Source organism: Euprymna scolopes, chromosome 31 (genome assembly GCF_053919585.1).
Source record: "Euprymna scolopes isolate OS-2025 chromosome 31, ASM5391958v1, whole genome shotgun sequence".
Lineage (NCBI taxonomy): Eukaryota > Metazoa > Mollusca > Cephalopoda > Sepiida > Sepiolidae > Euprymna > Euprymna scolopes.
In genome coordinates, this window is record NC_136512.1 from 42,982,383 (window position 1) to 43,005,520 (window position 23,138).

The window sequence follows — 23,138 nt, forward strand, 5'->3', positions numbered from 1 at the left end:
TTTGAAAGTATCTAATTATGTTGTTAATTTGAAAGTATCTAATTATGTTGTTAATTTGAAAGTATCTAATTATGTTGTTAATTTGAAAGTATCTAATTATGTTGTTAATTTGAAAGTATCTAATTATGTTGTTAATTTGAAAGTATCTACTTATGTTGTTAATTTGAAAGTATCTAATTATGTTGTTAATTTGAAAGTATCTACTTATGTTGTTAATTTGAAAGTATCTAATTAAGTTGTTAATTTGAAAGTATCTAATTAAGTTGTTAATTTGAAAGTATCTACTCATGTTGTTAATTTGAAAGTATCTAATTATGTTGTTAATTTGAAAGTATCTAATTATGTTGTTAATTTGAAAGTATCTAATTATGTTGTTAATTTGAAAGTATCTAATTAAGTTGTTAATTTGAAAGTATCTAATTATGTTGTTAATTTGAAAGTATCTAATTATGTTGTTAATTTGAAAGTATCTAATTATGTTGTTAATTTGAAAGTATCTAATTATGTTGTTAATTTGAAAGTATCTAATTATGTTGTTAATTTGAAAGTATCTAATTATGTTGTTAATTTGAAAGTATCTAATTAAGTTGTTAATTTGAAAGTATCTAATTATGTTGTTAATTTGAAAGTATCTAATTATGTTGTTAATTTGAAAGTATCTAATTATGTTGTTAATTTGAAAGTATCTAATTATGTTGTTAATTTGAAAGTATCTAATTATGTTGTTAATTTGAAAGTATCTAATTATGTTGTTAATTTGAAAGTATCTAATTAAGTTGTTAATTTGAAAGTATCTAATTAAGTTGTTAATTTGAAAGTATCTAATTATGTTGTTAATTTGAAAGTATCTAATTAAGTTGTTAATTTGAAAGTATCTAATTAAGTTGTTAATTTGAAAGTATCTAATTAAGTTGTTAATTTGAAAGTATCTAATTAAGTTGTTAATTTGAAAGTATCTAATTATGTTGTTAATTTGAAAGTATCTAATTATGTTGTTAATTTGAAAGTATATAATTAAGTTGTTAATTTGAAAGTATCTAATTAAGTTGTTAATTTGAAAGTATCTAATTATGTTGTTAATTTGAAAGTATCTAATTATGTTGTTAATTTGAAAGTATCTAATTAAGTTGTTAATTTGAAAGTATCTAATTATGTTGTTAATTTGAAAGTATCTAATTATGTTGTTAATTTGAAAGTATCTAATTATGTTGTTAATTTGAAAGTATCTAATTAAGTTGTTAATTTGAAAGTATCTAATTATGTTGTTAATTTGAAAGTATCTAATTATGTTGTTAATTTGAAAGTATCTAATTAAGTTGTTAATTTGAAAGTATCTAATTAAGTTGTTAATTTGAAAGTATCTAATTAAGTTGTTAATTTGAAAGTATCTAATTAAGTTGTTAATTTGAAAGTATCTAATTAAGTTGTTAATTTGAAAGTATCTAATTAAGTTGTTAATTTGAAAGTATCTAATTAAGTTGTTAATTTGAAAGTATCTTATTAAGTTGTTAATTTGAAAGTATCTAATTAAGTTGTTAATTTGAAAGTATCTAATTAAGTTGTTAATTTGAAAGTATCTAATTAAGTTGTTAATTTGAAAGTATCTAATTAAGTTGTTAATATTATTCACGTAATAACTATTTAAAGTCAAATGGTTAAAAATATAACTATTGATTAAAAACTATGTGAACAAGAAAAAAAATTGAATTCTTACTTGTGGCAGTTTCCACCAAGTTTTCATGTGAAAACTGCTATATGGTTTACAAGAATATATATTTATTTTAATGACAACAAAGGGAGGTAAGTAGTTAGCAGCTATTTGAATATGGTAAAGTGAATTTATAAACTTTGTTATAGGTTAAAACATATGCATTTTATATTTTTTGATCAAATAAATTTGAAAAAATTAAAAATTGATTAGCTTTTCATCGTATCATGTGGCAGTTACATTCCACGATCCAGTTTTGCAAAGGTCTGAAGAGTTTGGACAGTTGTTTGTTTCTTGATGAGTATTTAACACTATAACAACATTCTATCGTTTTGAGACAAACGCATCACACTATTATGTAACAGGGATGTGAAAGTAGATTGTTTTTGATAAGAGTAGATATAGACCCACTTCACAATTAAAAAGTAACAATAATGGATCGTCTCTTTTCATTCCGATTTCAGCAGTAATAACCATAATAATCTCTAAAATATTTGATGTTAACTTGATATACTACTGATTGGTTGCTTATATCAGACTTTAACCAATCGGAAGTGTTCACATTCTGGAACCGCACACCTGTTCACATTATCTATATAAGTGAGCAGCTATGCACTGTCTACAATCAGAGCCATTTGGTGACACAGTTTTTTGGATAAACCACAATAAAGATCAAAGAAATAATTTGTTTTGATCTTTTACAACTATTCAACTTGCTACATGAACTTTTGTCAGATGTAACATTACTACATATATTCTTGGTAGGCAAATGAACGTTGGTCATACCCTTTCGCAAAACAACCCAAGTCAAAATATTGTCAGTCTCACAAACTCACAACTTATATATGGACATAATTTCTTCATCTAGACCTTGAAACTCGACACTTGAACATTTCTCAACTATTTACTTTTGGTTTTTACTACATAAAGTTGATTTGTATCCATTATTTCCAAAATATTTCTGGCTAATTTAAATATAAGTTTAGAAATATTGATTTTTCATTTTTGTTTAAGGAAAACTTTTTAAAAATCTGGAAAATATAATTCATATTCGTCTGCCATTAATCTATAGAAATCAGACATTTAATTGGAGAAGTGACAAATGTGTTAGATTTGAATTTTTTTCTTCTTAAAAAAAGAACCTTGCAAATAATATATATCAAAGAGAGATAATTACAAAATTTAACATGAATATAAGATTTCAGGTGATTCATTTTTTGTGGAAATCATGCCAACAAGTGAAACCTAAATAGTTGCCCTATTCAAGTTTATACAATTTTTTCTCATTAAAAAAATGCAGAGGGAGATAATTACAAAACCTAACATGAAAATAAGATTTCAACCTATTTTTTTTTTTATTTATTTTTTTCTTTTACAAAATCATTCTAAATAAGCTTAAAAGAAAAAAAAATTTGATGATCCAGCACAAAAAAGTTATGAAGGGAAAACATTTTCCCTTTTTTTTTCAGAACAAAATCTGTTTTAATTGTCAGAAAATGTTTGTCTTTACTTTAAATTAGAAGTTTAATCTCAGTTCTTGGATATGACAGAAACTCATGAGAAAATTGATATTTTCCATTTAGGAGTAAATATCACAGTAGGAAACATATTTTGACTTAATAATAGAATAAAATAGCTGACTTCAATTTATTTATTGTCAAACTTGAAATTTGAAAGTAATTCTGAAGTTGTTAAATTTCTAAGTTGATTTTAAATTTTAAAAATAAAAAATTAAATATTATGATTTACTTTTTTTTAAATCTCATGCGCACCTGTCAGGTCAATAATCTTTTATTGCTTTCTGATAGTTTTTAATAATTATGGGAGAATTCCATTAAAAAATATAATAGATTTTAGATTTAAGTATTTTGCCCATTATTATCATTATTATTAATTACATCCGTTTTTGTAAATAAATTTTAGTTTTTGAAAAATGTAAACTTCAAAATAGAAAAAAAAATTCTTCAGAATCTCGAAAATAGAAAATACTTAACTAAATATAAAAAGAAATCACTATCTTTTTACCCTCATTTCTGGGAAAGGAGGCAGACACAAATCCATGTTCACTTGTCTGTTCTACACAACAACTTGGAGGATCTAAGATATGGTAACACATTTTGGATAAACCACAAGAAAATCAAAGAAATAATTTTTTTTTTTTTTACATGGTGGTCACCACTTATCAAGGCCCAGGAGCCACTCGGGGATAAGGGTTTTGATCTTTTACAACTATTCACCATGAATAGAAAAAAAATGTTGGTAATTTATTATAATTCTTTACAAGCACACCATCATGTAAAAAAAGTTCAGCATTTTTTTTTTTTATCTCAATTGTTTACATGGCAATATTCAAAGACTTTTCGAATCTGTGAATTTCAAAAACAAAAACGATTGTAATTGTAAATAAGACGTGAAAGCATTACAGATTTTAACCATGTTATTTGCTTCTGTATTAGACAACTACCTCAGCACAAAACAATCTCTATTTCAAGGTTTGGCTGCTTTGTGAACATAATTTTTAGAGTTTCTCTAATTTTTGTGATATTAGAGATGCTCCATTGCAATCTATTACAGGGCAAATATATTACGAAAAAATTTGAATAAAAGCAGGATACTATCACCAAAATTCAGACACTGAACATTTGAAAAATAGTTTTTTTCATGAGATAATTATGAAAAAAAAATACAAACACTAATTTATTGCTTTAGTTTAAGCACCCTCCAACTCCTTTTGGCTCCAATAAAAATTATACTGTTGTTTCTTTTGAAAAGTAAAGAAAATAAAAAATGAAGATATAATTTGGCTAATAAAAAATCAGTTTCATTTTAGTGAATTTTCAGAATTTCACCTCACATTTATCTGAACATTCAAATTGAACATGAAAGTAAAATTACAATAAAATATAATAAAATCCTTATAATGCTCATAAAATGTTTAGAGAATAAAACTGTATCGACATGTAATACAGGAAATGTAAATCCCTTCTTAAAGTTGAGCAATCATAGCAAATGGTTTAAAAGTTAATGCATTTTTAAATCAGTTATGCTTAAATCACCTTTCCATTTAAAACTTGAGAGATTTACATTTTCTGCCAGCAACTTTTTTTATGTAGACAGAGAAGGGCAATTTTGCAGCATAATTAAGAAAAAAAAAAACTTTTACCAAATGCAAGAAAATTTAATCTGCTTAGCTAACACTAAGCATTTTTTTTTTTGTTTTCTTTTAGTTATCTTTGGATGCTTATAAACCCAAAAGATTCAACCTGACCATCATATGTTACTCGATATGAAGCCTTGATGTTGTATATTTAATAGCTCAAAAATTAAAAATATATCTCGTAACTATCACCAATTGGTTTAAAATTAAATTTTTAATGAATCACTATATTTTTATTAGTTGTATGTTTGTTTAATTTTCGATTTTTGAGTTGTTAAACATAAAACATTGAGGTTTCATATCAAATAAAATAGTGGTCATATTGAATTTGCTCCAAAGACAACAATACAAAATCTAAAAAATACTCAAAGTGCCAAACCTGGAAAGCTACACAGATCAACAGAAAATTAAATTTTCTTGCATTTGGTAAAAGTTTTTGTAAATTTGTTTTTCATTTTTTTCCCCCTGTTAATTATATTTCATATCATTCCAAAAATAGATTTTTATTCTCTAAATCTCAAAATTTCAAGGATTTCATCAGGTGTAGATTTTTTTGAATTCAAATGACAATTCACTAAAGAGACAAATTTATTAAAATGAACCTTCCTTTTTTTTATATTTTAGTTACTTTTTAAACCTTGTACTTAATAACGTCATGTACACATGATGTACCTTTATAAACACAAACTAACTTTCAATTCATATGACAAATATTCATTAAACTGTAAAAAAAAAAAAAAAAAAAATCAAAATAGCGGAAAAAGAAAACGTAAAAGTGCACAGTTAATTCCATTGATTCAGAAAATTGTAAGAGAATTCTTGTTTTTATGAAAAATTAGAATAAAAGTTTTATTATTTTAATCTATCATAAAAAAACAAGAATTCTCTTACAAGGAAATCTGTTTTAAGTCAGAAAAAGAAAGTTTTAATTTTGCAGCAGGAATTTAGAAACATAGACAGCAGATTTTAAAAGAACACCCATAATAAACAGTAGTTTTCTATTAAATGATATTATTTAATTAATAATATACTGTTCATTGAGTGTGTGTACATATGACAGGGTCACTTCAGACTTGAAAAACAATAGTAAATAAGAATTATAATCTAGCTATTAATGAAATGTACGTCAGGGGTGTGAGTAGATGTCACATTTGAAATGTTGCTGCAATATATATTGTGTGTGTGTGTGTGTGTGTGTGTTGGGGGGGATGAAAAAGGAATAAACAAAATTACATGATCATCAATGCTTAGTTTTTATTTCAAGACTTCGTAGAGACGATTAATTTGAAAAAAAAAAAAAAAAATACCAGTACAATATTTGAAAATATACTTGTGTTTATAACGTAAAATAATGTCTGTTCTATTTTAGAGCAAAAAAAGCTGTTAACATTCAAAATGTATATAGCATTCTGGAAATGAGTGTGCAAGATTTTTTTTTTTTTATGTCATATAGCCGTTAGATACTTAAAAAAAGATATGATGCAATTTCTGTTCTTTCTGGAATTAAAATAGCCCTTATAATTCAAATGTGTAATTGAAATGAAATGAGCATTTCTTTTTGTTTTTATTATTTACCGATTTATTATATATATTAATTATTATAAGTATTCTGTTGTGTTAAAAAGTTAACCCGTGTTAAAAAGAACAGAATTTAATTTTAGACACAGGTTAACTTATTTACATCACACAAAAATAATGCTTATAATAATTAATACTAACAAGTATATTTTCAACTACTGTACTGGTATTTTATTTTCTTCAAATTAATCATTATGAAGAAGTTTTAAAATAAAAGATGAAAGGTTGATGAGCATATAATTTGGTTTATACGTTTTTCATCTCTCCATTACGTTAGAATATTGTTTCTAAAATTTTCATCACATATATATATATATATATATATATATATATATATATATATATTACATATACACCCACGTGTATGTATAATTTGATTGTATAAGAAAAAGAACTAGTGCTCAATTACTTGTACAAGATATATATATATATATATATATATATATATATATGTGTGTGTTTTATTTTTTATTACTGTATCTTTCTGTTAAGTTACTTTACTGTTTCAGCTACCCGGCCGTTTTTTTGACCGTCTGTAGCTTCCTCAGACTTTTACAGCCCTGTCTGTAAAAGCCTGAGGAAGCTGAAGACAGCCAAAAAAACGGCCGGGTAGCTGAAACAGTAAAGTAACTTAACAGAAAGATACGGTAATAAAAAATAAAACGCATATTTGCTCTACAACAGTATTGAGCACTTTCTTCAGTTTTTATTAATTACCATTTCCATGATATATATATATATATACATATATATATATATATATATATATATATATATTTATTTCATTTGATACAATATATTAGTTTGATTGTACATCCTTTGGTTTCATAGAAAAGAAAAAAGAAAAACCCTGTGAGTAGAGTTTTCAAGAATCCATAGAAAATCAAATTAATCTATAGTGTCAGTCGAAATATATTATATAATCTAAATCATTTTTCAAACATTACAATTTTTCTAAGTTTTCAATTTTTATGCAATCTTTTAGGAATTCTGTACTTCTATTTTGCTAGTATTTTTCTCTGCAGAAAAAGTCTAATTTTTTAAAGTTGATGGAATAAACATAATCTTTTGTATTCTTTGTTTATGAACAATAAATTTAAATGCTAATTTGCATTATTTAATTTCACTCGTTTGTGTATATATATACATATACTAGCAGGCCACCAAGCATTGCCCGGTTGTAGCATACATTCAAATATCTTTTAATTTATGCAAATTTCTTATTATAGAGCCAATATATAGTAGTGTCATCCTCAGTGTGGCTTGGTCATAAAATACACTTAAAAATTTATTTTAATTCATGCAGACTTCATGTTATTATAGAGCCAATACTCTATTGATTATTGTACTCACTGATTTCAAAAGTTAAAAAAAAATGACTTGAGTGCCATCAGCTAGAATCAAAATTTTTTTTTTACCATCTGTACAAGTTCCAAATCTGTAGAATAAAAATTGCCTGGAGAGTTTAGTAAAAATCGTTCCCCAGGTTGACAGATATGGTCACACACACACAAATATATATTACAGAAGATTGGAACAATCTTGATACTGTCGGTTTCAAATTCAAACAAAAGGAACCTATAGTTGGTCTCTTATGTTGGATCTTTCAGCCTCTGCTTATATCTTCCTCAAAAAAAATTGCTTTTAGCAGAAGCATGATGAGAAAATAAAATTTCATGTCAAAACAATCGATCTTATTAAAAGTTAAAATAAAGCAAAACAAAAACAAAAACGATTGTTAAATTTGTATATTTTTCCATTTGAATTCAAAATTACAAAAATTGTTAAAACAAATAAAAATAAATTTATTTTCACCATGAACTTCAATGTACAACAATGGTGACATAAGGAATGTTACAGTTTTTTTTCTTTGCCCAATGGACAAAAGTTAAATTGAATTATAAAAAAATAATTTGACTGCAAATGATCAAATATTAATTGATAACCCAAATAATCTTTTCATTAAAAGAAAGAAAATTTAATTTTAAGTGTGTGCATGTATGTGTGTGATGTGTGTGTGTGCTTAGAAAAAATAACAATAGATATTAAAATAAGAACCGTTTTTTTTAATGTGAAAAAGGTTTAATCCATTCCCTACAGCAGTTCAATTATCTTTTTGAAATATTCAAAAGTCAAAGGAAAGAAAACAATTATCACCAACAGATTGAAAATGTAAAACAATTATATAAAAGTATATTTTATCCCAGCAATAAGAAATCAAATTTCCCTTGTTTGTTTTTTTTTCATTATTCATTTTCTTATCTCTGATAATCTTCTGTGAAAGCATTTTCCTCTTTCTCTATCTGATTCTATATATAAAATAAATAAAGTCTTTTTCATAAAGTAGCCATCTTAATAATATATAACATTGAAACAGTTTACTGCAGTTTCATGGGATATCCACTCACCAGAAATGCATTTATATCATTCTAAGTATCTTCATTCATTGTAATATAAATTCAAACTAAACAAAAAACTCTGCTCAGTTTGAACTTGTGTTCATATTAATAAAAACGTTTGGAATTATATGACTACACTTTTGCCGATCGGATGTCCATGAAACTGCAGTAAGTATGAAAATGTTATTAGCATCAAGATGACTACTTTGGTAAAAGAGCTTTTTTTATGTTTAGGATGATATTAATACAAATCTGATGATCAGATGTCCAGTGAAACAACAATAGTAATGTTAAGATAACTTGCACTTATTATTGTTATAAAGCTCTAGCTGAAAGGACATTGAGTCCTTTGTGTAAGGTTTTTGCTGTCTTGATTCGGCTCTGGAAAAGCTAATTTTCATTTTTGCATATCATATTGAATTAGATTAAATGTTCAAAAGTTTATGAATATTTTTATAACAAAAATATTAAATCTTATCTACTGGCTTATAAGTTTATCACGTGTTGAGCTCAAAGTTATTTACATCCAATAATTTTATAAATAAAAATTAAAACATTATATAACAGCGGTGTTTTATGATTTATATTAAAACATTGCATAACAGTGGTGTTTTATGATGCATCAAGCAGACATCTCAATCTTGTTTTATTTATTTTCAAATTAAAAAAAAAAAGTGTTTAAATGAAAAACTGCTTATTATTAAAACATTTAAAAGTTTGTTTCAAGTTGATATAGAATAAGAAAATCAAACAAAACGCCCTGCAAGTTCAGCAGTGAAAATTTGGAATTTTTTTTTTTTTTTATTGAATAAAAATTATATTTATTCAAATTAAATAAAATACTGAATTATTCTATTTACCATTGTAACATACAAAATGAATTTTGATATTTTCATTTATTGCAGAGGTCAAATAATGATGACCTTTATTAAATTTGATCTGTTTCTTAATAAATAGTAGTGGTGGTGGTGGTAGTAATAAAACTCCTACTTCATATTGATATCAAGAAATAAAATATTGAAGCAAATTTATCTTGCTTAATTGGTATCTATGGATTAAATTCAATGCAAGTCTGATATATTTGAATTTCCAAATAATAGTTTATAGTCATATTATACTCTTTAAAATACTTCAAAGAAACTGTAATTTGAGAAATATTTATTGATATTGTTAAAATTTTACAAAAATCAAAGGCATCTGAATTTTCATGATAGACTTCCACCATCTTTGCATAAATTAAACTAAATATAGCTCACATTACAACTCCTTACTTCCAAATTCAAAATGATCAGTTAATTAGTTTAGGAGTGAATCCTGTACATACAAATATATAAACATATACACATACCTAACTTTATATGAATAGATAACTGTAGTTAGTATATAAAAAAAAGTCTTTATAATAATTGTTTGAAATAACATTCAGCCATATTGTCATTTTTAAATATTTACTTGATCTGCCCAACATTGCCCAGTAATGAATGAGTAGTGACGAATTCATACCTGAATATTATATTACAATTTTTATAATGGTTTATGATTTTACTTTGTTATTCTACTCGTTGATCTTTACAGCTAACTCAGTTTTTTGTTTTTTACATGATCTAAAAGGTATATGTGCACATATACAGGTGATCTTTGATAAATATATACACACATAAGATGAAAATATCAAAGGTAATGTATTATATGAAAAAGATATCTAGACTTGGATTTTAGGCAACAGTTTTTATACTCCAAAATGATTAATTAGTTGTCTAAAAAACAAAAATAAATAAAATTTCCGATTGATACAAACATTGTTTGGATTTCAAACTCCTGGTTTCCTCCAGAAGACTGCTTGAATGTTTTTAGCAGGTTTCATATAATGAATTTGTATTTAATAACTTTATAGTCCTAAACATTATAGTAACGACCAAGAACAAATTCTATAAGAATAAAACATTTTTCATAGGGGTTATTTTAAGAGCAGTTTACAGCATTGTAGAAATATCTCCCTTAAGTTTGTTTTGAAGATAAGATTTTCTCATGGTATACATCAACAAAATTAAATTTGTTGATGAGAAGCTGATGTGGAAAGTACTATGGGATTCCCACAGAAAGATGCAATTGGAAAGACTGTTTAATGTTTTTGGAGGAAGGCTTTTCAAAATAGTCGAAAAAATTATTACAAATAGAGACTTACAGAGACACTACATCTAACTTAAAACGTTTATAATAGCAAGAGAAGTAAAAGATCCGGTTTAAATTTTATTGCTGTTGTATTATCTTAAACAGTTTTATGTATTTTTGGTCCAAGATATTATTTGTTCAAATAAATATCTCCTATTTAGCTGACTATGAAATCTTTTTGTTAGATCAGTTTATTTAGATAGTTCAGTTTATTTTTTAATATTTTTATGATTTTATTCAGCGAAAGATCACATATAGATACGTATTATATTTTTTTTATAAATTGAAGTTTGATAACAAAGTGTACATTCATTATATTTAAAAAAAGAAAAAAGAAAAAAAAAAGAAAAATATAACAGACTTGAAGAAAAAATATAAATAATGAGACAAACTTAAAAAGCCGACCTGGACAAATGAAGGGAGACAACTATTTCTTTGTAGCAACAGAACCGTTTTTCCTTGTCCAATATGGCTGTCATGGACTTGTCTACTTGGGAGCTGGATGGTGCTTTTGTCATATCACGTCCAGGGTTGAAGCAGTCAAGAAGATTAAAAAAAAAAGTGTTGGCAGTAATAGCAGGAGACTTAAGTTGACACTGGATATCTACGTGACCCAGATCTTGTTGAAAAACTGCATGAAACTGTCATAAATCATAAACGTGATGGCTACATCCAAGCAGACACGACTCAATCGGGGAACCGTTCCTTTATAAAAACTGAAGACAAGAAATATAAAAGCACATTAAAACAAAAAATTAATGACAAAACAAAAAAAAGAGAAAAACAAAAATTAAAAAATAAACATTTCTGGTAGATTTTGATTTTTAAGTAAAAATGCTGGAAGAGAAAGATAAAATATAACTTGAGGGAACATTACTTGAGGTTGTTTGCCTGACTTTGATTTCTCCTTACTGAACTGCATGTTGCTGAGAGACTGTCCTACTGACTTAGGGTTGGTGACTGAACTTGAAAATTGTGCAGATTTTACAAAAGGATACCATTCAGACACTAACATTAAAGACCTACTGTATGACAGTTTTCTATAAATAATTATTTACATTATCCAAAACTCCAGTCATTAAATTTATTTTTTCTTCTTTTGGCTTTAATTGACCTCTGCTCCCCAGTTATACAGCCCTTGGCAATAAATTCTAGACGAGTTGCCCTTTTGATCTTTGACAACATGGAGGAAGTGGTAATTCCCTAAACAGAACCCTTCAATACCCAGGGCCTTTGCCAGAACAATCACCGAGGAGCACGAGAAGATCAACCAGGACCTGGAACAGCTAAATTCGATGATTTGGTTACAAGTGTGGCTGCTTAATTCTATGTCTTTTCACAGTTTCCGCAGCTAGTGATAAGTAGTAAAACATATTTAAGTATTCAATTAATGAAATATCAATTTTGGTAAATAAGTTAATCGTCCAATTTTTCAAATCATTTTTTGTTTAGCTTGGATTTTTTTTAACAATTTCAATTAGGAAAGACAAGCATGTTGGCTCCTTCGGACACCATAGCTGGAGATTAATTATCTTGATTGGTTACAATTATTTAAGAGTTCTTTAAGAGGTTTATGATGGTATCTAAAGTTCCACCAAAATCTGCATTTTTAATTCTTTTTGAAGCTTTAATATTATGATCATGTAACCTTCCTAAACTTGCCACAAGTTTACTGCATCCTGAGGCTAGGGTTACCAGGTGTTGCTAATTATCAAGGCAGACATAGCCTTAATTTCTTATGTAATTACTGTATAGATGTGACATGGCAAGGATCTATCTGGTCACAGGCGTTATATCAGAGTTTTTCTTTAATTACCAAAGCTTGAGAGTTCAAATGAGTATCTTATCCTTAATGAGTGAAAATATGATGGATGTAAAAAAAAAAAAAAATACTCACGCAGCAGGTCCTTCATATTTCATTACTTTAATTATACAGTCAAGAGTGTTCTTGTATTTGTGGGCGTCAAGACCCTAAAATGTCAAAAGAATTTATGGTAAGAAAATAAATAGAAAAAGAAGAAAGGAAATAAACATGTATGAAGAAAGGAAAGGAAAAATGAAAAATAATGCAAAAATGAGGGGAAAAAAGTAGATAATGGAAATAGAAAAAGGAAAAGGAAAAAATTAAAACAGGAAACAAAAAGAAAAGACAAGAAAGGAGAAAGGGGGAAAAGGAGAAAGTAGGGAAGGAGGAAGGGGAGGGAAAAGAGAAAGGGGAGAAAGAAGGAAGGGAAAAGAAAAAAGGGGAGAAAAGTAAGAAATAAAAAGAAAAAAGGAAAAGAAAAACGAAAACAAAGGAAAAAGAAAAGATAAGGAAAATGAAAAGAAAAAGGACCACAACAAAAGGTCTGATGAAAAGAAAAAATTCAAGAAATTCAAGAAATTTTTCCACAAGATTTAAATCCTTTTATCATGCTAGAACTTTCTCCATAACTTATTTTCTCTGTAATAAACATGTCAGATTATTTCCATTATTTATAGCTTGTAAAATCTTATTAGAAAAAAAAGTAATTCCTAGCATGCTTAGGACTCTTCATATTCATCTTGTTTTATTTGCTGCCAACCACTGGACTTGTCCTCATGTCCTCTCAGGTCCCGCTAGTCTTTTATTAATGCATATCAAGCCACATGCCCCAAGAATCCATAAAGATGATCTTTAATATAAATCTGTTTAAATGTATTTATGTAGAGCTCAAGATTTGGTGTGAGCGTGTGTTAAAAGCACACAGATGCTCTAGCGTCATATATAGCTTCTCCCAATCCCGCGTGCATGTCATGAGTTCTGCTATGCTAACGGGACTCTGGTGAATGGCGAGTGTTCAGCGCCAGAAAACTGAATCCCCACTGCCTTGTGGGATAAGGTTTTTGAAGCAAAGGTTAAGGGTGAGGTAACCCTGACAGAAACCTCCAGAGCAGCTTAGGCCCTGTTGACTGCAGCATTCATGACCCACCGGTGTGTGGACCATGCTCTGGTGCCCAGCTACCTAAGTCCCAGTCATGAGTAAATGACATTAGCGGTGTAGAAGGAGCTCCTGCAAGTCGTGGTAGAGGCAATCCTTCTAGGAGAGGACAACTCTTATGAGAAATCTGCGGTCAAAGCAATTACCAGTCCTTGCAATGGCTCGTCACTGGGTTATTGTTGCTGAGACTTAGAGAGTGGCACTCGTGTCGTACAAGCGCTTGTCACTTTAATACAACGATCTACAGATGTTACTTGAGATTTATCTTTAATATCTTATATTTATCTGTCGTTTATTTCTTTTGCAAATCCTATGGCAATGGATGAGTGGCAACGTGTACAGACTTGACCAGTTGGAGGTACACAGTCACTAATCAACACAGAGGCGATAGAAACCCTATCTTAACATTGTTGTTGTGCCTTCACATGACAGAGGCCAACTCCGGTGGGGGTTCCTGTGACTGAGCAGCCCAATTCAAGGAGAGCACTGCTCACCCAGTGCTTTGGGAAAGTGCTAGAAAAGGTGCACCAAAAATTGTCATACTATCACTGGTTAGTTTCCTGCGGCTAACGGTGGTTCATGTAAGCAGGAAGAAAACAAAAATGTATCCCCAAAAAAAGGAGTAAAATTCAATTTATGCTGTTGGAATGTACGCACTCTTCTTGATAAAGGATCATCCAACTGTCCAGAGCGCAGGACAGCACTTGTCACTGCAGAATTACGGACACTTGATATAGATATGGCTGCTCTATCAGAGACCCGTCTCTCAGTTGGAGATCAAATGACAGAGGTATTATCAGGCTACACTCTCTTATGCATTGGTAAACCGGAGAGTATCCATAGAAATGGTGAAGTCGGTTTTGTAATTAAAACATCTTTGGTTGATACTGTGGAATTTCCTTCCAGTATCTGTGACCGCATCATGAAACTTCGTGTTCCACTCTTACAACAGATTCATCTCTATTCTTTCGGTCTATACACCAACCCTTTAAGAGAATGAAGATGACATCTTGTGTTCTATGAATATCTGCGCTCCGTTGTTGCATTTACACCAATTAATGAAAAACTTGTTATTCTTAGTGATTTCAATGCCTGCATTGGGAAAGACTATGAGACCTGGAGTCCTCTTAGCCGCTATGGTATCGGTACCATGAATGCTAATGGCCTTAAGCTACTAGAGCTGCGTTCAGAATTTAATCTTGCTATCTGTAACACTTTTTTTCGCCGTAAACTGAAGCACAAAGCTACTTGGATACATCCACATTCAGAGCATGATCACCTAATTGACTTCATAACTTGAAAATGCGACCTTCGAAGTGCATATACTGTTAGTGTCATGTGCAGTGCTGAATGTGACACTGATCACAAGTTGGTGAGAGGAAAGTTTAATCTACAAATCTGTAAGAAATTTTGTCATAGTGGCGTTAAGGGGCCCAGCCATATTGATGTCGCCAAGTTAAAGTTGCCTGAAGTTCAAAAGAGTATGGCGCAAAAGCTACATAATCTTGCATTTAATGGTACATTGGTGAATTGCTAGACTCAGGTTTATTCTGCTGGTGCTGAAGTTCTTGGCTTCAAGAGGGATAAGAACAAGGACTGGTTTGACGACAACAATCTTGAAATTAATCAGTTGCTGATGAATAAACAGACAATTTATGAATTTTTACTTTATGAAGATCATTCTGATCATACAACTAATTTGTGACAATACAAAGAGGTCAAAGCCACATTGCAATGTGAGTTAAGAAAAATTAAAAATCAATGGTGGATGAATATAACGGAGCAGATCCAAAAGGCGTTTGATACAAAAAATTTGAAAGAATTTTATGGCGCCAAGTATTTGGTCCTCCTACCTCTTCAATATCTTTCCTGGTGTCGAAAGATGATTCTGTTGTCATTAAGGATCAAGAAAATATCTTGAAAAGATGGCAAAAGCACTTTACTGATGTGTTTCACAATCGCTCAGCAGTGGATGCTGATACAATTGATAGCCTACCAGAATGTGATATCATATTCAGAATGGATCGTTTGCCTACTGTGGTTGAGGTGCAGTTGGGAATCGACAAATCAGCAGTGGCAAGGCACCTGGTTTGGATGGTATTCTGGAGCTTCTTAAGATTGGAGGTGTGAATATTGCTAATGCTATCCTTGGTTTTGTTGAGGAAATCTAGGAAGGTGCTCCTGTTCCACAGGATTGGATTGATGGTGTCTTGGTGACCCTGTTTAAAGGAAAGGGACAGAAGAATGTTTATGACCACTACCGTGGGATCACACTTTTGGAAACTGCTGGGAAAGTTTTCGCACGACTTCTATTAAAAAGGTTACTGGAGGATGTTTGTCCTAATGCTATTCCAGAGTCACAAAGTGGCTTTAGGTCTGGCAGAGGATATGGATATGATTTTTTCAGCCCAGCAAGTCCAGGAGAAATGCATTGAACAACAGATACCGCTGTATCAAGTGTTTGTGGGTCTAACCAAAGCATTTGACACCATTAACAGGGATGCTCTCTGGCTGATCTTAGAGAAAGTAGGGTGTCCTCCAACCTTTGTTAGAATATTCAAGGAATTGCACAGAGACATGACAGCTTGAGTCTCTAACGGAAAATTGTCTGATGAAATTCCAGTTGACAATGGTGTCAAACAAGGTGATATTCCTGCCCCTACTCATTTCTATATATATTTTGCTGCTCTACTTGCTCATGCGTTTCGGGATTGCGATAAAGGTGTCAAGTTTTGAACCACAGGTCAAATTTTTAATCTTAGAAGATTTAATGCCAGAACCAAGCTGCATCATGTCTTGGTCAAGATATTACTATATGCAGACGATGCTGTTTTTTGGTGCACACTGAGACTAATATGCAGCATATAATGGATAGCTTTGCTGACTCTTGCACTGCCTTTGGTCAGAGGATCAGTCTGTCTAAAACAAAGGTGATGTTCACTTCTGCACTGGGCCAGTCATCATGGTCTGTGGTGCTAGACTAGGCGTAGTTGATTAATTTCTCTACTTTGGTAGTTCTCTGTCGAGGGATGGCCGTCTTGACATTGAAATCTGCAGACGAATTCAGAAGGCATCTGTAGCTTTTGGAAGGTTGGAGTATAGAGTGTGGTCTGATCGTGGCATCATGGACAGGACAAAGATCTGTATTTACAAGACCTGTGTACTAACCATACTGTTGTATTCATTGGAGACATGGACATTTCATCAAAGGCACATTAAATGACTTGAATGATTTCACCAAAAATGCTTGAGACGCATCTTAAATAGTGGCAAACACAAGTACCCAATACTGAAGTCCTTGTGAGAGCATGTTGTTCTAGTGTTGAGACCCTTGTAATCAGGTCTCATATGCGTTGGGTGGGCCACCTGGTTTGAATGAAAGATTGTAGGCTGCCAAAACAAATTTTTTATGGGGAGCTGGAAAATGGCAAGCGCTCTCAATACAAGCCTAGGAAGAGGTTCAGGGACTCTACAAAGAATAATTTGAAAGTCTTACAAATTGACATCGACACATGGGAAGAACTTACTCTGCAAAGGCCGAAGCGGCAAAAGCTTGTACGTAAAAGTTGTGATGCTCTAGAGAAAAGAAAGCAGGCCCACAGCGATCTGAAGTGAGAGCTTCGCAAAGGTTTAATTGATGGTCTTAACCATGACACACAGAGCTGGAAATGCGACAATCGTGAACGAGTGCTTTTGTCAAAAGCTGGCTACGTCAACCACCTTAAGTCGCACAAAACTCCTTTTCAGGTCAACTTTGTACCTATTAGTCCGAACCAAACGATCTGTTTAATATGCAGCAAAGTTTGCAAGTCTACTGCTGGTTTGAGAAGACATGTGATTGTTCATAGGAACACTCTTCAACCTCCAGAGGAAGTCAACTCAGTGGAAATTGCTCAATTTGTATGTCACATCTGCTTCAAGATGTACAAATCTACGGCAGAGTCATCTGAGATGACATGGACGATGAGATTGGGAGAACTCAATGTGATGGCGATCATCTGGAAAGATGCAGCAATCATTATATATGTATGTCTGCCTAAAACTTTCGACAGAGGGACAGATTTTCACAAGATCAGTACCGTTTTGAAGCTCAACCCTTCGGATGACAAATATAAAAAAATTGGCTCAAAACATTAATTCCTTTACCCTAAACTGTGCACTTTTCTACAAGGAGGTGTCGCTTTTTTCGCCGATATTTATGAAAGTCATCCCATCTTTCCAATTGACTAGCCTTAATTTAAACCTTTCCCACTTCCGGTTTGGTGATGGATGCAACGTTTTCTTTTTTTCACATTCTTTTCCTCCTTCATGGTACAGTTCGATTTTTTTTTTTTGCTCAACACATACCTCCAAACACCCAGGCTAGTTTCACATAAACCAGGCACAACTAGACCTGATCACACGGCTGGACACAGCTAGCTCTCACTACAAAACTATTCCAATTCTACAAAAAGAAAAAAAGAGCCTGGCTCAAATTGTAACTTAATCCTCTTCATAACGATGCACGTCTTAAAAGTCAAACTTGAATCATTTTTTAATCTCTATTTTGCAACAATGATTAAAAAAAAAATTGTATTGTAACCTCTCCATTTCATGACTTTCATAAAGTTCGACTGGAATTGCAATTTAATCTCTCCATTTCACAACAAATTTTCACAAAGTCCAACTTTCAAATATGCATTTGAACTTCTGAGGACGCCATGTTTCAAAAATAAGACTAATTGTAATTTATTCTCCATTTTATGATGACAGTAATTTTTGGTTGTACCAACTTTCGATTAAAAGCTAATTTTGGCCAGAAATCTAATTAGAAAAAAAAGTAATTGTCAGCAGGAGTAAGACATTTTACATTTGTCTTGTTCTGTTCATTGCCAACCACACGCATTTGTTTTTTTTTTTTTAATATCTTTTTAGCGCGGTTAATGCATCGGTATGCAAATTAATGCATATCAAACTACAATAAATATTAAATATCACCTATATGTTTTTTGAAGTGTGGATATGATTTGCCTTTTACATGAGGTTATTTTGTATGACAGATAAGGAAAAATAGCTAATTGGTAAATTTAATCATGTGGTGGAATTATTTGAAGTTTCGGTTAAGAACTCAGAGGATCATCATGTGAAGATATATGCGCTTAGATCTATGTCTATTCTAATGATAACCAGAAGAAACTTATAAGAAAACAGATCCATAGTTAAGTGTAAGGACTAAAATAATATGCAAAGATTCATCTCCCTTACATGCAAAATCGGAGTTATCTGCCCTTTAGGAGATGAGGTCGACCATCAGTCATAAAAGTGGCTTGCATAATAATTTTGTATCCAGCAGTTTTTAAATTATCATCCAAATTTGTTTAACAAATGTGATAAGTTTCATATTAATCTGTATTTAGTTTGTTATTAAGCTGATAATAGAAGTAAATAAAAGCTTAAGTTAAAATGATTGGCTTTGTTGTCTGCGTCCCATGAATGACTAACTACTCATCCGATCCCATTGCCAATTTTCGAGAAATGATCAACATCTCTCTAAAGAGTTAACCAATATAGACAAATGAAGGAAAGTATTTACCTGCATGCGTGTTTTAATCACATCAATTGGTGTATTGCCAAACACTGACACGGCTCCTGCAATTGCTCCAAACACCCCGGTTAGAACTGTTGGTACTTTGACAGTGGGGTCACCTCCACGGTACTTGTCTTTTAAGGTTTCCATCACATAAAATCGCATGGCTTGGTTAGATCCTTGCTTCATCATGGTTGGTGTTAAGCCTTGATAAGTTCCTCGGATTCCTAAATAGAAAAGAATAATTCATAGATTACAAAATTTTTTTTTAGGAATTAGCATCTAGTTTTATATGAATGATTGAGGAACTCATTTTTTGTTATAAAAAAAGAATTCTCAATATACTAAAATTATTAATTAAAAGAAAAGGATTGCTGGGTTAGGGTTAAATGGTTGCAGAAGATGATCATATGTGTCGAATTACATTGAGGAACTCATTTTTTGTTATAAAAAAAAAAAAGAAAAGAATTCTCAATATACTCAAATTATATTTTTGTAGTAAGATGAAGAACTTGTTTTTTTACAATTCCTGATTGTGATGATTGTTAGCATGTGCCTGCTGTCAAGAATTACTAGCATGCAAACCTGTTATGCTTCAGCTACAAAAATAATACAAGTATGCAAATTCTAGCATTGTTGAGAATACGAGGTGGCTGCATAAAAAGACGGATTTTTTGCTGGACACAAGTCTTTGGTTTTTGGACATTGTTTCATTTGCTTGTAAATTTATTATCAGTTGGAAGAGGAAAAAAGAAAAAGACTGCTGCTTAGATGAATAAGTGAACATTTTGTTGTGGGAGAAAGAAAGACAACATAATCAAACTTGAGTATATGTTTTGTTCTCAACTACAAAGAATTTATGTGGTTAAAATAGGAATTAATCACATAAAAATATTGTTTGGTCATGAGGAACAATCTTTCACTGATGTTCACTAAAATTACTTGTTAATTTCAGAATTTTTTTTTTTTTTAATAGAATTTTAAATTTTATTTCATTTTATGTGATAAGATTTTTGTTTTTCAAAAAAGTACTTATTTTAACTGCACACACAAACAACAAACACATCTACAGCATCATTCAAATTTTGGTTCTGTACCATATATGTTATTTCAGAAATCATAAAAAATCTTATTTGTAAACTGTAATTCCAATTTACTGCATTTGTTATCGAAGAAACCAATTTTCAAGTGAAGTTTGAACAAATAAATGGACTGTAAGGCACTGCAAAACTGTGTCATGCAGTATTCAATGATGGCAACAGTCAAGTGACTGTTCAAGGGAGAAATAGAGAAATGGATCAAGAAAGGCTAAGCTATTCTCTGACAAACAAAAGCCTGAACACTTAAGAATGCCACTTCAATTGATGGCTGTTGTCTAGCAAAATAAATCAAACGTATGCTCTGTAATGAATTACAGGGAACTCAACCTTCCTTTGGATGCATACACAGGAGACACTTCTGTTTGCACCAGAAAACTGATAGAATGGAGATGACATGGATCAAATGAGCTGCTGACTTTACAGTGTAGTTATCTCCAAAAGAGTATTAGTGAAGCACTACTAAAAAATCGTTTTCCAAAATAGAGATGCTGCTTAATGAGATTGGGATTTGGTTTGAATAATCGTCCATTGTAAATCAAACAATTTACAAATCAAGAAGGTGATCTCAGTTTATGTCGGCAATATATATGTAGATGAAAATGCTGCATCTAGTGTTGCTGAAAATTTATCATACTTCGGGCTACCCAGCAAAAGCTCTGAAGTGACCGAAGGTGCTTTCCTTGACTATTTGGCGAGTAGATAATGTACACTACACAAATATTGGACAGAGTTGCTGGTCATCCCAGATACTATTACCAGAAAAACGATGTTCTCTCTGCAAAAAGCAACTTTCAGTATGCAGCTGACTGCAAATAGTGACTATTATCATCAAGATAAGACAATTGGACTGAGTATGTCCCATTGAGATGGACGCTAACAGAGATCATCAAAACGTGGATGGAGTCAGGCTGACCCATGCAAAGGTAAATGATGTGTCAATGGCCAAAGGTGTCCTACTTAAATCATGTCGAACCGCAATTGAAAATCCATGCTGTATACGGCCAGAATAGGACACACGATACATCAACCGTGCAGAGTTGAATATTATAAAGGGAGTTATTCTTGCTATAAACTGGGAGACCAAATCCTTGCACTTAAAGACTGACTCTTTATGCATTCACCAATAGCTTACCAATACATTCACTAGCGAATCTAAAGTGAGAACTAAGGATGCTAGTGAAATGTTCATCAGAATACAGTGGAAAACCTTTTCAGAACTGCTGGTGGCAAATGTTCTGATAAGATCACTAAAATCCCACTGAAGTGGCTAGAGTGTCTTGGCTTTATTTTTGTTGAGCGTGGTCCTCATGAAGAAACCTTGACTGACAATGATACAGCATTTAGCAGCAAGAGCAGAATATTTGGTGAAAGCTGAGGTGTGCTGACTGTGTGTCTGGTGTGCATACACACCATCAGAGAATAGCATTGTCGAAATACCTCACAGATCAATAAAGCAGATTGATACATTGCTGAAGAGGTAGTTTATTAATACAATATTATGCTGAAAGATAGCATCCATAATGCGATGGCTCCAGCAAATAGAATGTACTATTACAAAGTTCATGTAAAAGGTATTAATGAAGCATGAATTCATGAACAGAGAAACATACTGGTAGAAGCCTAGAAAAACAGGTGTATGTGTGCATTTCCATGCAAGAAAGCTCCACCCATATCTCTAAATGGTGAGCAATTCTGAAGACAGTGGACATGCAACATCAAACAATGACAATTGTGTCCTGCGATGAATGATGAGGCCAATAACTCCAATGATGGCCTTAATCATTTCAGTGATATTAGCAACAGTGAAGATCAACAGGTTTTAGTAAGATTAGCTTAAAAAACAACTGAATCAGCTGTGCCATATCTTGGAAGGAGCCACAAATGAAGGAGGCTGCCTTGTAGCCGCTACATGTGTGATGATGAGAACAAGAAAGACTTTAATGAAAAAAGCAATCTGATGTGACAAAGCATTGTCTGCTGTGTAGAAAGCGAGTAAAGTAATTTGCATAACATCCAGAAGTGTTCATGCGTGGGAACTAGACACTAAGAGCAGTGGTAGCTTATTGCTGGTTTATGAAAGAAAGGGTTTGTATTACTGTACACATAGATTCGAAAAAGTTGTCAAAAAACAAATATATAACAAATAAATGTTATCAAAGGCAAGATAAGTTACTTTTCTACCTAACTGGATATGTTTTCAGTGTTTTTATTTAATGTAACAAGTTTATTCAGCTAGAACAACATACTGTGTTTACCGATGTATTGGAAAATTCAAAAGGGCGCCCGACTCTCTCTTCAACACGGTAAGTTTGGGAAAAGGTGCTATAAATATAAAACTAGACAAAATACTGTTAGAAACTCGCTCAATATATATTACCGTGACATAGGTTGACATATATTCGGTGGTTTTTAATAGTATTTTGTCTAGTTTATTATTTATAACACTTTTTCCCGAACTTACCGTGTTGAAGAGAGAGTCGGGCGCCATTTTGAATTTT

General features: G+C 31.1%; 1 protein-coding gene across 1 annotated transcript in view; it reads right to left on the reverse strand.

Annotated features, from left to right (window-relative positions):
• Window positions 1–11,444: 11,444 nt before the first annotated feature.
• The window catches only part of LOC145255717 (tricarboxylate transport protein B, mitochondrial-like), a 93,007-nt gene continuing 81,313 nt past the window's right edge, over window positions 11,445–23,138 (reverse strand). Inside the window, exons 5-7 of the mRNA XM_080114312.1 lie at window positions 19,547–19,767; window positions 12,912–12,985; window positions 11,445–11,730 (exon numbers count right to left, since the gene is read on the reverse strand). Of these exons, the coding sequence (XP_079970438.1) occupies window positions 11,619–11,730; window positions 12,912–12,985; window positions 19,547–19,767 (407 nt within the window). The 3' untranslated portion in view covers window positions 11,445–11,618. The remainder of the gene's footprint in view (window positions 11,731–12,911; window positions 12,986–19,546; window positions 19,768–23,138) is intronic.